The sequence below is a fragment of the Diabrotica virgifera genome, chromosome 3 (assembly GCF_917563875.1).
Source record: "Diabrotica virgifera virgifera chromosome 3, PGI_DIABVI_V3a".
NCBI lineage: Eukaryota > Metazoa > Arthropoda > Insecta > Coleoptera > Chrysomelidae > Diabrotica > Diabrotica virgifera.
Window position 1 is genome coordinate 231,251,946 of NC_065445.1, and position 13,790 is coordinate 231,265,735.

The following is a 13,790-nucleotide window of genomic DNA, read 5'->3' on the forward strand; positions in this document are numbered from 1 at the left end:
TGAAAAATTTCGGATGGAAGCACCGGATGAAGAATTTCTAGTTCACAAGGTAATATAAGCTAGTTTAGGTAAAAGAAATACTCTAATGAAGATTTTTTCATAATTTGTAGGTCGCAATGATATTGGGAATATCTGGTACCTGTAGAAGAGAAGAATTATATAATATTACTATGATTGACATCCAACAAACCGATGGTTTAATTATTGTAAAAGTACCCAATACAAAAACGAACATCCAGCGTACTTTTACAGTCGTTAATAAACCAGACGATAAAATTCCATATTTAGAAATTCTGCAAAAGTATATAAAACTTCGTCTATTATAAGTAAAATCAAATCATTTGTTCTTAAGATACGCCAAAAGGAAAATGTTGTGCTCAAGTAATAGGGAAAGGGACAATGGGGGGCTGGTCTTCTCAAATTGCCAAATTCTTAAATTTGCCTAATCCCGAGAACTATACTGGCCATTCGTTCAGGAGGACATCAGCAACGCTTTTGGCTAATAAAGGTGTTGATGTCCTCGGATTAAAGCGTCATGGAGGTTGGCGTTCATCGACAGTGGCAGAAAGCTATGTAGAAGATTCTCTTCAAAATAAAATAGATTTTGCCGAAAAATATTGTGCAATACTAGTAATACATACTACTAATGTATGCGATTCTGCAGGAGTTTCTGTTTGAAGTGAAACCACAGCCCAAACAAGTGGGATTTCATTCAATAATTTAACAAATTGTACCATAAGTTTCAATATTAATAAATAATTCGTTAGTTTTCTTTATTCTTTCAAAAAATAAATTAAAATTAAGAGATTTTTTAACTCGACGGTAAGTGAATTACTTACCGTCGAGTTGGAGTACTTACCGTCGAGTTGGATTACTTACCGTCGAGTTGCTAGTAAATGTCACCTACTGACGTAAAATCTGTCACGGTAAACAGTCAAAAATGATCAATCGTGCAAAAAGCATATTATTGATATTATGACTGTAAATTTTAAGTTCAATTTAAAATTTTAACATCCTATAAATTATCAGCAACAATGTAATAATAGGTACCAATTTTATAACGTTTAAAGGTTTTTCACCCATGTATTTACTGGCTTTTAACATGTATAACTTGTAGCAACACCATTCCAAAAAAGTTCTGTGATGTAGCCCGAAAGGATTTTTTTAAATAAATATACCTTTTAGAAAGAATTTTTTAATAAAAAAATTAATAAAATATTTTCTTATTAAAATAGATTTTTATCGTTTTCTTTTATTCTTTTCAGGTGAAGATATGGTTTCAAAATCGTCGAATGAAATGGAGAAACTCAAAAGAACGGGAACTTCTAGCAGCCGGGGGATCCAGAGAACAAACTCTTCCAAACAAGAACAACCCTCATCCCGATCTAAGTGACGCAGACGGAGATAAACCGAAGTTGGATCTCAGTGATATGCAAGATATTTCTCCTGCGGGTTCGCCCGTTGACCACCAAAGGGAACCATCCGGGAATTCTGTCAATTCTGGGCCAATCAATTACCAGATGTATGAAGGAATGGACTATGAGAGCTCGAACGATAGTGACGAGGAGATAAATGTCACCTGATTTGTTATTAGGAAGAAATTAGAGTAAACAATGAAGATTTAGTGTTTTAATTAAAAGTTTATTTTGTATATATGTATATTATTTGGTCTTTGGTGTAAGAAATAAGAATATTGTCCATTCTAACAAAATTATTTCAACATTTTTTTTAAATCTATGTTGTTATTAAGAATTTATCTATACAGTAATGAATTGGGCGTTTATATAGATCTTTCAAAAACTTAAATAACCTACAAGGTTAGAATATGAATTGAAAATGAATATAAACTATGTTTCACATCAAAGTATCTTCGGTCTTTTACACCGTATTAAGATGGATCAAACTGTTAGGCCTGGAAGTTTCGCTGGCTAAAGCAGTATTTTACCATTTAATTAAAGGGTACATTTCTATGGTAATTTTTTTCCGCACCCGTCTGATCCAACATATCTCCATTGAGGCACTGAGGCTAACAACAGATCTCCATTGAACCACTGAGGCTAAAGCTTATTCCGGCAGTGGTTTCCAACCTTTTTGTACCTGTGTCCTTAAAAAACAAAAAATTATTGCGCCCTCTTATAGGTCTGGATCCCACGTATGAAAAAAAAGTTGATTAATAGCAAGCTGAAAATTTGATAATAGCTTAAGGGTGTCTAGTCGAATAAACTTTGATATATGGGAACACTGGAACAGGGGCAGTTTTAATTGTGGAACAGGTTAAAAATTTGGAACGCTCAGACCACGAAAACGGCACATTTATTTTGTCCGACAGAACATACTAAAACTCTCCGAACAGAGATTTAACTCTCAGGCAAAAATCAGAGTGCTATTTATCACCTGTCATCATTCCTGTCATTTGACATATTCTACATGTTCCACTCATTAAAACGCCTATTTGGTGATAAATAGCAGTCTGATTTTTGCATGAGAGTTTAATCTCTGTTCGGAGAGTTTAAGTCTGTTCTGTCGGGCAAAATATATGTGCCGTTTTCGTGGTCTGACCGTTCCAAATTTTTAACCTGTTCCACAATTAAAACTTCCCCTATTCCAGTGTTCCCATATATCAAAGTTTGTCGGACTAGACACCCGTAAGCTATTAACAAATTTTCAGCTTGCTATTAATCAACTTTTTTTTTCATACGCGGGATCCAGACCTATTAATTTTTCTAACTATCTAATTTCATAAATACTCAACTGATATTATAATTTATTTAATGGGCTACAAAATAATAAAATTTGCTTTTTCATAGTATTTACCCCATTTTTAAATTAATTTTCAGAGATTTTGTATTTTCCTCATTTCCAGACAATTTCCTAATTGTAACAAACAATTGTAATAACAGCTGCATGCCCCCCTTGCAACAGTCTGGCGCCCCCTAGGGGGCGCGCCCCACAGGTTGGAAACCACTGGTCTTTTACACCGTATTAAGATGGATCAAACTGTTAGGCCTGGAAGTTTCGCTGGCTAAAGCAGTATTTTACCATTTAATTAAAGGGTACATTTCTATGGTAATTTTTTTCCGCACCCGTCTGATCCAACATATCTCCATTGAGGCACTGAGGCTAACAACAGATCTCCATTGAACCACTGAGGCTAAAGCTTATTCCGGCAGTGGTTTCCAACCTTTTTGTACCTGTGTCCTTAAAAAACAAAAAATTATTGCGCCCTCTTATAGGTCTGGATCCCACGTATGAAAAAAAAGTTGATTAATAGCAAGCTGAAAATTTGATAATAGCTTAAGGGTGTCTAGTCGAATAAACTTTGATATATGGGAACACTGGAACAGGGGCAGTTTTAATTGTGGAACAGGTTAAAAATTTGGAACGCTCAGACCACGAAAACGGCACATTTATTTTGTCCGACAGAACATACTAAAACTCTCCGAACAGAGATTTAACTCTCAGGCAAAAATCAGAGTGCTATTTATCACCTGTCATCATTCCTGTCATTTGACATATTCTACATGTTCCACTCATTAAAACGCCTATTTGGTGATAAATAGCAGTCTGATTTTTGCATGAGAGTTTAATCTCTGTTCGGAGAGTTTAAGTCTGTTCTGTCGGGCAAAATATATGTGCCGTTTTCGTGGTCTGACCGTTCCAAATTTTTAACCTGTTCCACAATTAAAACTTCCCCTATTCCAGTGTTCCCATATATCAAAGTTTGTCGGACTAGACACCCGTAAGCTATTAACAAATTTTCAGCTTGCTATTAATCAACTTTTTTTTTCATACGCGGGATCCAGACCTATTAATTTTTCTAACTATCTAATTTCATAAATACTCAACTGATATTATAATTTATTTAATGGGCTACAAAATAATAAAATTTGCTTTTTCATAGTATTTACCCCATTTTTAAATTAATTTTCAGAGATTTTGTATTTTCCTCATTTCCAGACAATTTCCTAATTGTAACAAACAATTGTAATAACAGCTGCATGCCCCCCTTGCAACAGTCTGGCGCCCCCTAGGGGGCGCGCCCCACAGGTTGGAAACCACTGGCTTATTGTGTTTGCTGCTCATTGTTGTTTCATACACCCAGTCTAGAATTGATGTAGCCTGTAGAAGTTTCTATAGATCTTCTGCTTCTGCTTGGTGTGTCCTAAATATACCAGGTTCTTCCCTTGGTTGCCCATATTGTTTTTGACCTTTGCGGTTCAGCTTGTAATTTTACTGTCTAGGTCTGGAGCGGTTCTGAAGAGTTCTATTGTTGTTTTTCCACTCCACAGCTCAGGCCCGGCCCCAGGGGTGAGCGAACTGGGCAGATGCCCAGGGCGGCAAATTTTGGGGCGGCAAATTTAAGAGGACAGCCAATTTTTGATATTGAAGAAATAATAAATTCGTTTTTTATTATTATAAAAAATCAATATTATGAACAAAAGCAGTAAATACGCAACTGTAAAAACGAGAATTAAATAAGTGAAACAATAACATTGCAAGGTTTATTCGACGGGAGATAGACAATGCCGCCTTCTTCTTCATCGTATAAGAATAGTGGGATCAGAATAGTGAGGGGCGATTCTGATAAAATTTGTCATCACAACAAAGGTAACTTTTTAAAGCTTGTTGAGCTCTTTAGAAAACTTGATTCTGTTTTACAAAAGCACATTAGGAGAACAACGAATGGTAGTAACAAGCAACGTTACTCCTTGAGAAAACGTATTCAAAACAAAATTATTCAGCTCCTCCATGACCAAATCAAAATTAAAAACTTTCTCAAATCAGCAAAGTATTGTGGCATAATTTTAGATTTTACACCTGATATTTCTGAAATTGAACAGATAACTATTGTTGTACGTTTTGTCGATATAGGTTACTGTTCACAAAGTGTTAAAATTGCAGATCTTTGATTTGTGCCTGTACCTGAATCCACAGCCTTGTGACTTACCAAAGATATTTTGCAAAATCAAAACTGAATGAACTGGGAATACCTTTGGAAGATATGGAAAGAATCTGATAATTTGCAAACATGAAAACGAAAAACTTGAAAGTTCAAAACATAATTTTGAAAATGAATCCTAGAGCATTGTTTGTACAATGTTCTAGCTATTCACATTCAAACAACTTAGTCGTGAACGATGTTGTTAAAGCCTCTCAGTTTGCAGTTGCTTCCTTTTCTTTGGTGACAAAAATTTACAATTATTTCTCAGCATCTATTCATCGTTGGGCTATACTGAAAAATCATATTTCTAGCCTACCCTAACATTGAAGAATTTGTCCGAAACTATATGGGAAAGTATAATTGATGCAATTACTCCCATCAGATACCAAATTGAAGAAATTTACGATGCTCTTGTAGAAATCAGTGTCATTAATAACAACGATAAAATGGTTGCTCATGAGGCAAGCTGTTTGGCAAATCAAATCCGTTATTTTACTTTTCTTTGCTCTGTGGTAATATGGCATGGCATTTTATTTTACATCAACGTAATCAGCAAATCACTGCAGAGTCTTGATATGGGATTGATCTCTGGACCCCTCACAAGGGCCCCCTATCAAAGTTTGTCGCGGGGCCCTTTTCCACGACTGATATGTGCTAGTGCTAAAAAAATGTTTAACAAAAGCAGCAAAAACGCTTGTATAGATTAGAATAGAAATATACTTTATTATCACCGAAAGTTTTACAATTTTATGGACAAAGATTACAAAGGGAAGGAAAAAAACAACAAATACAAATTACTGAAATTTCCTAAATCATCAATATTACAAAATAAAAGATAATAAACTAAAACAAAAACAATCTATTTCAAAATTTAAATAAATTGCAAATTGCCTAATACAATCTTAGGAACTAAGTAATAAGTTCTCCGTATCACATCCAAATATACATAAAGATACTTTAGTTACTTGTACATAAGGGTAAAAAATGTACTTTCTTAGTTATAAGAAACTCTTCTTCCGAATACTATGGACTTTCAGATCGATAGTCTTTTGTCATTTTACGGAACTTGGGGAAAGATGTTGCAGTATAACTTAGTGGACGGGATCGGTAAATAAACATCAAGAGTTGAATTTCTGGTGGAGTAGTCATTGTTAAGTCTTGCTAGAAAGATATTTATGTACTTAGGTGTTTACAAATTAAGCAAACAAACAAGTAGCTTCTGCAATGTGTTGTATTGAGCTGCAATAAGGTAGCCAAACAGATACCTAATTGCTCTCTTTTGTAATTTAAAAATAATATCTGACTCGGCAGCTGTACTAGAACCCCAAAAAGGAAGACCATATCGAAGATGAGACTCGAACAAAGAAAAATACGTTATTCTGTAAGATTCTAAATTAATTTCCTTCGAAACAGATTTCATTGAGTAGAAAGCTGAGGGGAGTTTCTTACCGATAAGAAGGGACCCTTTGAGTTTGCTGTCTAAAAAAATACCAAGAAATTTTACTGAATCAACGGTACTAATCTGGTCGTTATTAAGAAGCAAGGGCTGAATATTGCTACTGTCTTATCCACCTTAAAATAGAGTAAATTAGGATCGAACCAGGTAAGAAGATCAGAAACTATAGTTGCATGAAGAGTTGCAATATTTGAGTTGCTTCAAGTGATACTCGTATCATCAGCAAAAAGAACAATGTTTACATCGATTTTTAAATTAGGGATGTCATTTATAAAGACAAGAAAAGTAGAGGGCCCAATACTGAACCCTGTGGTACCTCACATATATTGTATGTGAGACTAAAGTCAGTATTATTTGCTCTAACCAGTTGTTACCTCGAATCCCGTAGAAATGTATATAATACAATATATAGATAAATTATAGATTACAGCAGAATATACCCAAACAATACGCACTGTTTCAAAAATATTCAAAGGTATAGCGATTACAGAAATTGCAATCTGGCATTATACATTATACAGTGTCTCACACTTAGCCAACGGTGAATGGACAATGGACAATGAAATGTAACTTGAAAATAAAAAATGCTCTGTTGTTATGGAATAACCACGAGCGTCGGCAAATTGATATACACACGTATATACAATTTATAATAAGATAGATGAAGAATCCATTACCGACATGAAAATGTCGATATCCAAACAATACCGACTGTTTCAAAGCGGTTTAAGAGTGAAATTGTAGAATATTTTGTTCAATTTTTTTAAATGGAACTTTTGTTTCGACATGACGCGCGGGGCCCCTTAATGTCGGGGGCCCCGTATAATTGATACGGCTGGTACGGCGGTAGCTACGCCTCTGATTCCGAATAATTGTATCTGGGTACTTTCTCCTAAAGCTTTTCCTTTAACGTAAATTTTTTCATTTTCTATCTGGTTCTTACTGACAATCATGTTTTTTTGTCTTCAGAGCCATTCCATACCTGCGATTATACAAAATTTGCAGCCCTTCTCTGCTGTTCGCAAAATTATTGTATTGTCTGCATATCTGAGATTATTCATTGATGTCTTCTAGTGGCTCTTCAGACATTTCTTCTGAGCACGTATTAAAAAGTAGAGGGGATAGTACATATCCTTGTCGTACTCTTTTTCTTATTGGAATGGTCATATTCTTCTTCTTCACGTGCCATATCAAAATTATCCGACGTTGGCGATCACCATTGCGAAGGCTTCTCGATCTTCGGCAATATGGAATAATTGTCCTGCATTTGATATCTGAGTCCATTCAAGAATGTTTTTTAACCAACAAACTTGTTTTCTTCCTACACCTCTACGGCCCTCTATTTTGCCTTTAAGGATCAGATGTAATATTTTATATCGACTTCCCCTCACTATATGTCCCAGATAAGACATTTCTCGATGTTTAACAGTCTTTAGCAGCATATTTTTTGGCCCTCCTTAGTACTTCTTCATTAGTTTTTCTTGCTGTCCAAGGTATTTTCAGCATCCGTCTATGAATCCACATTTTCAATGCTTCAATTCTGTTCATGATGGATACTTTTAGCGTCAGGGCCCCCGTAAACGGGCGTGCAACGCGTGCGGCGCACGCGGGCGTAACCCCAAAGGGGCGCCAAACCGAAGGTTTTGTAAATATGAAATATTTATTTTAAATGAGATAATAATAAAATAATTATTCCCGTCCTGAAATGTTGAACTTACTCCGTCAAAAATATATTACATTTTGTTGTTTAATTTTTTTCTTTGAAGTAGATTGAATTACGCTTGGCATACCATCCAATCGATTTTATGTTGTAAGCTAAAGCGACACTTAAAATAGTCAAATAAACATCAAATCACACTCCTTGACAAGTAGAAACATAAATTACCACCCATAAAACGCAACTTAGCAGTTTTACTCCAACAAAAACACAACTTGCTGGAACAAGCAGTTTTACTGGTATAAAGTGAATCTTTTAAATACTCGAATCTATGATAATTGCCCTTAAATAAACAAATACTCTATGACTTATGATTATGTATTTGACTTGAGTATACTTGAGTTACTGGTGAATGGGTGATTTCCTGCAGTGAAAGGTTTAAAATTTTATTTTATGTATATTGGTGTTAATAATTACTTACGACTATTATTGCAATATCCGTTGGGTTTGTTCTGCCCTGATTTTAAACTTTTGATTTCGTGTAAAAAATATTGGACAATCTTTTTTATTTGTTGTTATTTTAAGTGGTGTGGAAATTAAATTAATTGTGAAAATGGTAAGTATCATAATCATTGGATAGAATAATAATAATTTATTTTAAATGTTATAATCGGGTTTTATCTAATAAAATCCACAATTTACAATTTATTTTGAAAAAAAAAAGAAAATAATTAAGACATTGCATCTGCGTAACTTGGAACCATATGGGAAACTTTTTTTCCACCTACCTCTACCGAAAGTATACTTTTCCGGACCTGATTGTAGGGAGCAAAGTTGTACTTTTCCTCCCTAGGGAGGAAAATATTTTTCCGCCCTAGGGAGGAAAAGTAAAAGTGACGTCATGGTATTTCATTCATGAAATATAACTTATTGACGCCCTCTCCAATAGCTTACATTTTTACGTAAGTATCTATACATTTTAACGTTTATTTATAAAACACTGTATTTTGCAGAATGGTAAAAAACAGTAAATTGTTATTTTGATTTAACAATGTTTACATTAATAATTTGACTTATATTTGACAGCTGACAGTTATATTCTACCTACTTGTTAGTTTTAGTTTTAATAAATTTTGTTGGTTAGTTACATAAATAAATTAAGTTAAAATGAAAAAATGACTTGTTATTTGAGGAAGGTGGAAAAATCATATGTATAACATGGGAGTAAAGTGCCTTTTCCTCCCTTGAATGATTACTGCCCTCCGCTACGCGTCGGGCAGTAAACTTCATTCTCGGGAGGAAAAGTAGCACTTTCCTCCCTTGTTATACAAATAGCTATTATTATTAATTTTACGGAAAAATTTATTCTTCATAAAGTGTTTTGCATAGTCTAAATGCAACCATTTGCATAGTCTTAGTCTAAAAACTAAAATGCAACTAAATATAAATTTGTGTCAATTTTATGAGTATCAAAAATATGAATTTCGATCAAGAGTAGGTACCTTATTTCACAATATCGAAAATTATTATTATGAAAAGTTATTTGGAATTAATTAAAAACTATGTTGTAATATGCAATTACATCCCTTTATTATAATTGTTTTTCACAAATTACAGATACCCAAAGCCCTTTTCATTTATTACGAATAATGCGATAACTCTTTTATTGTTATTGATTAATTAATTAATAATAATAAAAGAGTTATCACATTATTTGTAATAACTGAAAAGGGCTAATTATTAATAATAAAAGACATCACATGATCTCTAATAAATGAAAAAGGCGTTGTTGAAAAGTACAATTAATGTACGATAAAAAGTTCTTTTTAAAAAGATTTGCATGGTCTAAAATCTAAGATGCAACCATCAAATCCTATCAATTTTATATGAGATATATGTAAAAAAATATGAGTTTCGATCAAAAGTAAAGTTCTAGATCACAATTTATTTCAATTAGAAGGATGTTATTGCATATAGAAACATAGTTTTTAATGCTGAACAACTTTTCACAACTTTTCAATATTGTGAAAACTAAACGTACTTTGCTCTTAACCGGAATTCATATTTTTTGACATACCTCGTATAAATTCATAAAATTTGATATTTGATGGTTGCATTCTAGACAATGCAGAACTTTTTATGAAGAATAACTTTTTCTCGTAAAATTAATAATAAAACAGTCTCCCATATGGTTCCCAGTTATGTAGACACCCTGTATAAAATTTGTTTGAAAACTTTGAAATGACAAAATATTATTGTTTATTTACTTAAATTTATATTTTTAATTAAATATGCAGGGTGCTTCACTAATGTTGCGAAAATTTGAAGGGGAAGTGCGCAAAATGTCGCCTGTCAAAATTTTCAATGTGTTTTAAATGTATTCACTTTTTTCGAATCCTGAGAAAACTAATAAGTATTTTAAAAAAATTTAAACGTAGAATGAAAGATAATATTATTGCCATTATTGAATTAAATATTTGCAATTATTAAAAATCACACTCAATTTTCTCTTTTATTTTCACCCCTGTAACTTATTAAAATAAACATTATAGAAGTATTCAGGGACTTTCGGCCTCAGTAATAATGTCTTTCATTCTGGGTTTAAATTTTTCAAAAATATTTATTAGTTTTACATATATGTATAGTAGATTTAAAGGGCGCCAAAATATGTCCCGCACGCGGGCGCCAATCAGCCTTGCGGGGGCCCTGTTTAGCGTCCACACTTCTGCACTATATAAAGTACGGACCAAACATAGCACTTAACCATTCCTTGTCTTAGTTCTAAACTGAGACGATTATTGCAAAGAAATGACTTCATTTTTATAAAAGTAGTTTTATTCATTGCTATTCTACGTTTTATTTCTATATCTGTATCTAGTTGGTTCGTTATCACAGTTCCCAAATATGTCATTTTGTGAACTTTCTCAACTTGGACTTCGTTTAATTGAAGCTTTGCATCGGGATGTGGGTCACGACTAAACAGAGTCATATTAAACATCCTAATTCATTACTGTAATAAACCTTCGTCTCCAAAATAATTTATTTTAATATAAATTTGTAAACATTTTAAACATGTACAAAGAACCTTGTGAATAGCCATGTATATTATGTTGTGTGATATTGACACCAAATATTTTTAACTAAGAGCACAATCACATACGATTTTGTTTTTGTACATATTTATTGTAATTATCATTCACTTAGAAATAATTCAGATATTAGATAACCTTGTAATTACTAGTATACATCAAATTCTTGTACATATATACTTATACCTCACAATTTCCAAAATATAAATGTATAAATAAACAAAGAAAATGCTATGAGTTTTTATTTATCTGTAAGTTAAAATAAGTACGTCGACGATTTTGCAATGGTCTTAAGGTTTCCAAAAACACATTTTTTTGGAAATGTGAATTCCTGTTATCAAAAAGGAAATCATTTTAAGAAGAAAAAAATAACTGTTAATATTTTCTTACAATAGACATAGCAACATGTGGCTAGATAATAAGTATGCTACATATATTTAAAGTCGCCAAAAAGGAATCAATAGTTGCTGTAGCACAAAACGTAAAGCCAAAACTTATAAAAATGGATTTTAATATAATTAGTCCCGAAAGCCACTGCGCATCCGCTAGGAAAAATACTCTGATTCGAATTTTTTGCACAATCTTACTCAAAAAGGACTCCTTTTAACAAATTTGCATGTTGCCAGGACCAAAAAGTGGTCAAAAATTTTTTAAACATTTTTTTTTTGTTTTTTTTTCTAAAATTATTTTTTTTTGCATGGAAAAAAGTTTTTTTAGGTTTTTTGGATCATTCCAAACAGAAAAGATCTTTAGTGACTTTTCTCTAAAAATGATAGTTTTTCACATATAAGCGATTAAAAATTGAAAAATTGCGAAATCGGCCATTTTTAACCCTCAAAAACTATGTGAAAAACTGAAAATTTGAATGTTGCCAAGGTAGGTAGATATTCTTTAAACATCGATTGATGAAATTCCGAAGAGTTTTTTGCAATACAATAATCAAAACTCCTTTGTTTTTTAATTGCTAATCAAGCGTGCGCGACACTATTTTCCACCGACATGTAACAGCATGGTGCAAATGAAAGGAATAAATTCGTTATTTCGTAAACCGCCGACTTTAAGGAAAAATCCCGAAACAGGTCGATTTTTATTTTTAAGTTATGATATTGTGGCATGTGGCATATATGGTATACTAGTGACGTCATCTATCTGGACGTGATGACGTAATCGATGATTTTTTTAAACGAGAATAGGGGTCGTGTGCTAGCTCATTTGAAAGGTTCTTCAATTCTCTATTCAGTAATATAAACATTTACGTAATTATTTATACAGGGTGTCCTTCTACTTCTTTTTTTGTCAAATAATTTAATTTAATAAAAAATTTTTGGACACCCTGTATAAATAATTATGTAAATGTTTATATTACTGAATAGAGAATTGAAGAACCTTTCAAATGAGCTATCACACGACCCCTATTCTCATTTTAAAAAATTATCGATTACGTCATCACGTCCAGATGGATGACGTCACTAGTATACTATATATGCCACAATATCATAACTTAAAAATAAAAATCGACCTGTTTCGGTATTTTTCCTTAAAGTCGCCGGTTTACGAAATAACGAATTTATTCCTTTCATTTGCACCATACTGTCGGTGGAAAATAGTGTCACGCACGCTTGATTAGCAATTAAAAAACGAAGGAGTTCTGAATATTGTATTGCAAAAAACTCTTCGGGATTTCATCAATCGATGTTTAAAGAATATTTATCTACCTTGGCAACATTCAAATTTTCAGTTTTTCACATAGTTTTTGAGGGTTAAAAATGGCCGATATCGCAATTTTTCAATTTTTAATCGCTTATATGTCAAAGACTATCATTTTTAGAGAAAAGTCACTAAAGACCTTTTCTGTTTGGAATGATCCAAAAAACCTAAAAAAACCTTTCCATGCAAAAAAAATGATTTTAGGAAAAAAACAAAAAAAAAACGTTTAAAAAATTTTTTACCACCTTTTGGTCCTGGCAACATGCAAATTTGTTAAAAGGAGTCCTTTTTGAGTAAGATTGTGCAAAAAATCCGAATCAGAATATTTTTCCTAGCGGATGCGCAGTGGCTTTCTGGACTAAATATAAAGTAGATATAGAGCAAAGAAAACAAAAGATTTTAATCAGATTAGTTGCTTAACAGGAGAAAATTATACTAGGGCACGAGAAAATATCAGGAAGTGATGGAAAAAATGCTTGATATTTTAGTAAAGAAAGAATTTAAGAGAAAACCACTAGAACTAACGAAAAAAGTAACAGAGGCGATGGTCAAAATAACAAACAAGGAATAGTGTAAGTATTTGTCCAAGCATTATAAAAAATACAGAAAAGTAAAGTTAAGAGGATCAAAAAAAGAGAAAGGAATAGAAAATGAGCTGTTAAACACAAGAAAATCAGCCAAAATCGCATACCTTGTTCACATCATGAGAAAGAGTGAAAGATATGGACTGCTGTAACTAATCTTATACAACAAAGTAGAAGGAAAACAAGGACAAGGATGGCTAAGGATTTCTGAAAAGATGAGAAGACGAAGAAAGAAAAAGAGGTGTTAACCATAATAAAAAGAGCCAAAATCGAATACCTCGGTCACATCATGAGGAACAGCGAGAAATATGGACTGCTGCAACTAATTTTACAGGGAAACGTAGAAGGAAAACGG

General features: G+C 32.9%; 1 protein-coding gene across 1 annotated transcript in view; it reads left to right on the forward strand.

The window, feature by feature from the left end:
* Positions 1–11,277, forward strand: part of LOC126881586 (H2.0-like homeobox protein) — a 132,750-nt gene extending 121,473 nt beyond the window's left edge. Inside the window, exon 4 of the mRNA XM_050645945.1 lies at positions 1,266–11,277. Coding sequence (XP_050501902.1) covers positions 1,266–1,583 — 318 coding nt within the window. The 3' untranslated portion in view covers positions 1,584–11,277. The remainder of the gene's footprint in view (positions 1–1,265) is intronic.
* The last annotated feature ends 2,513 nt before the right edge of the window (positions 11,278–13,790 follow it).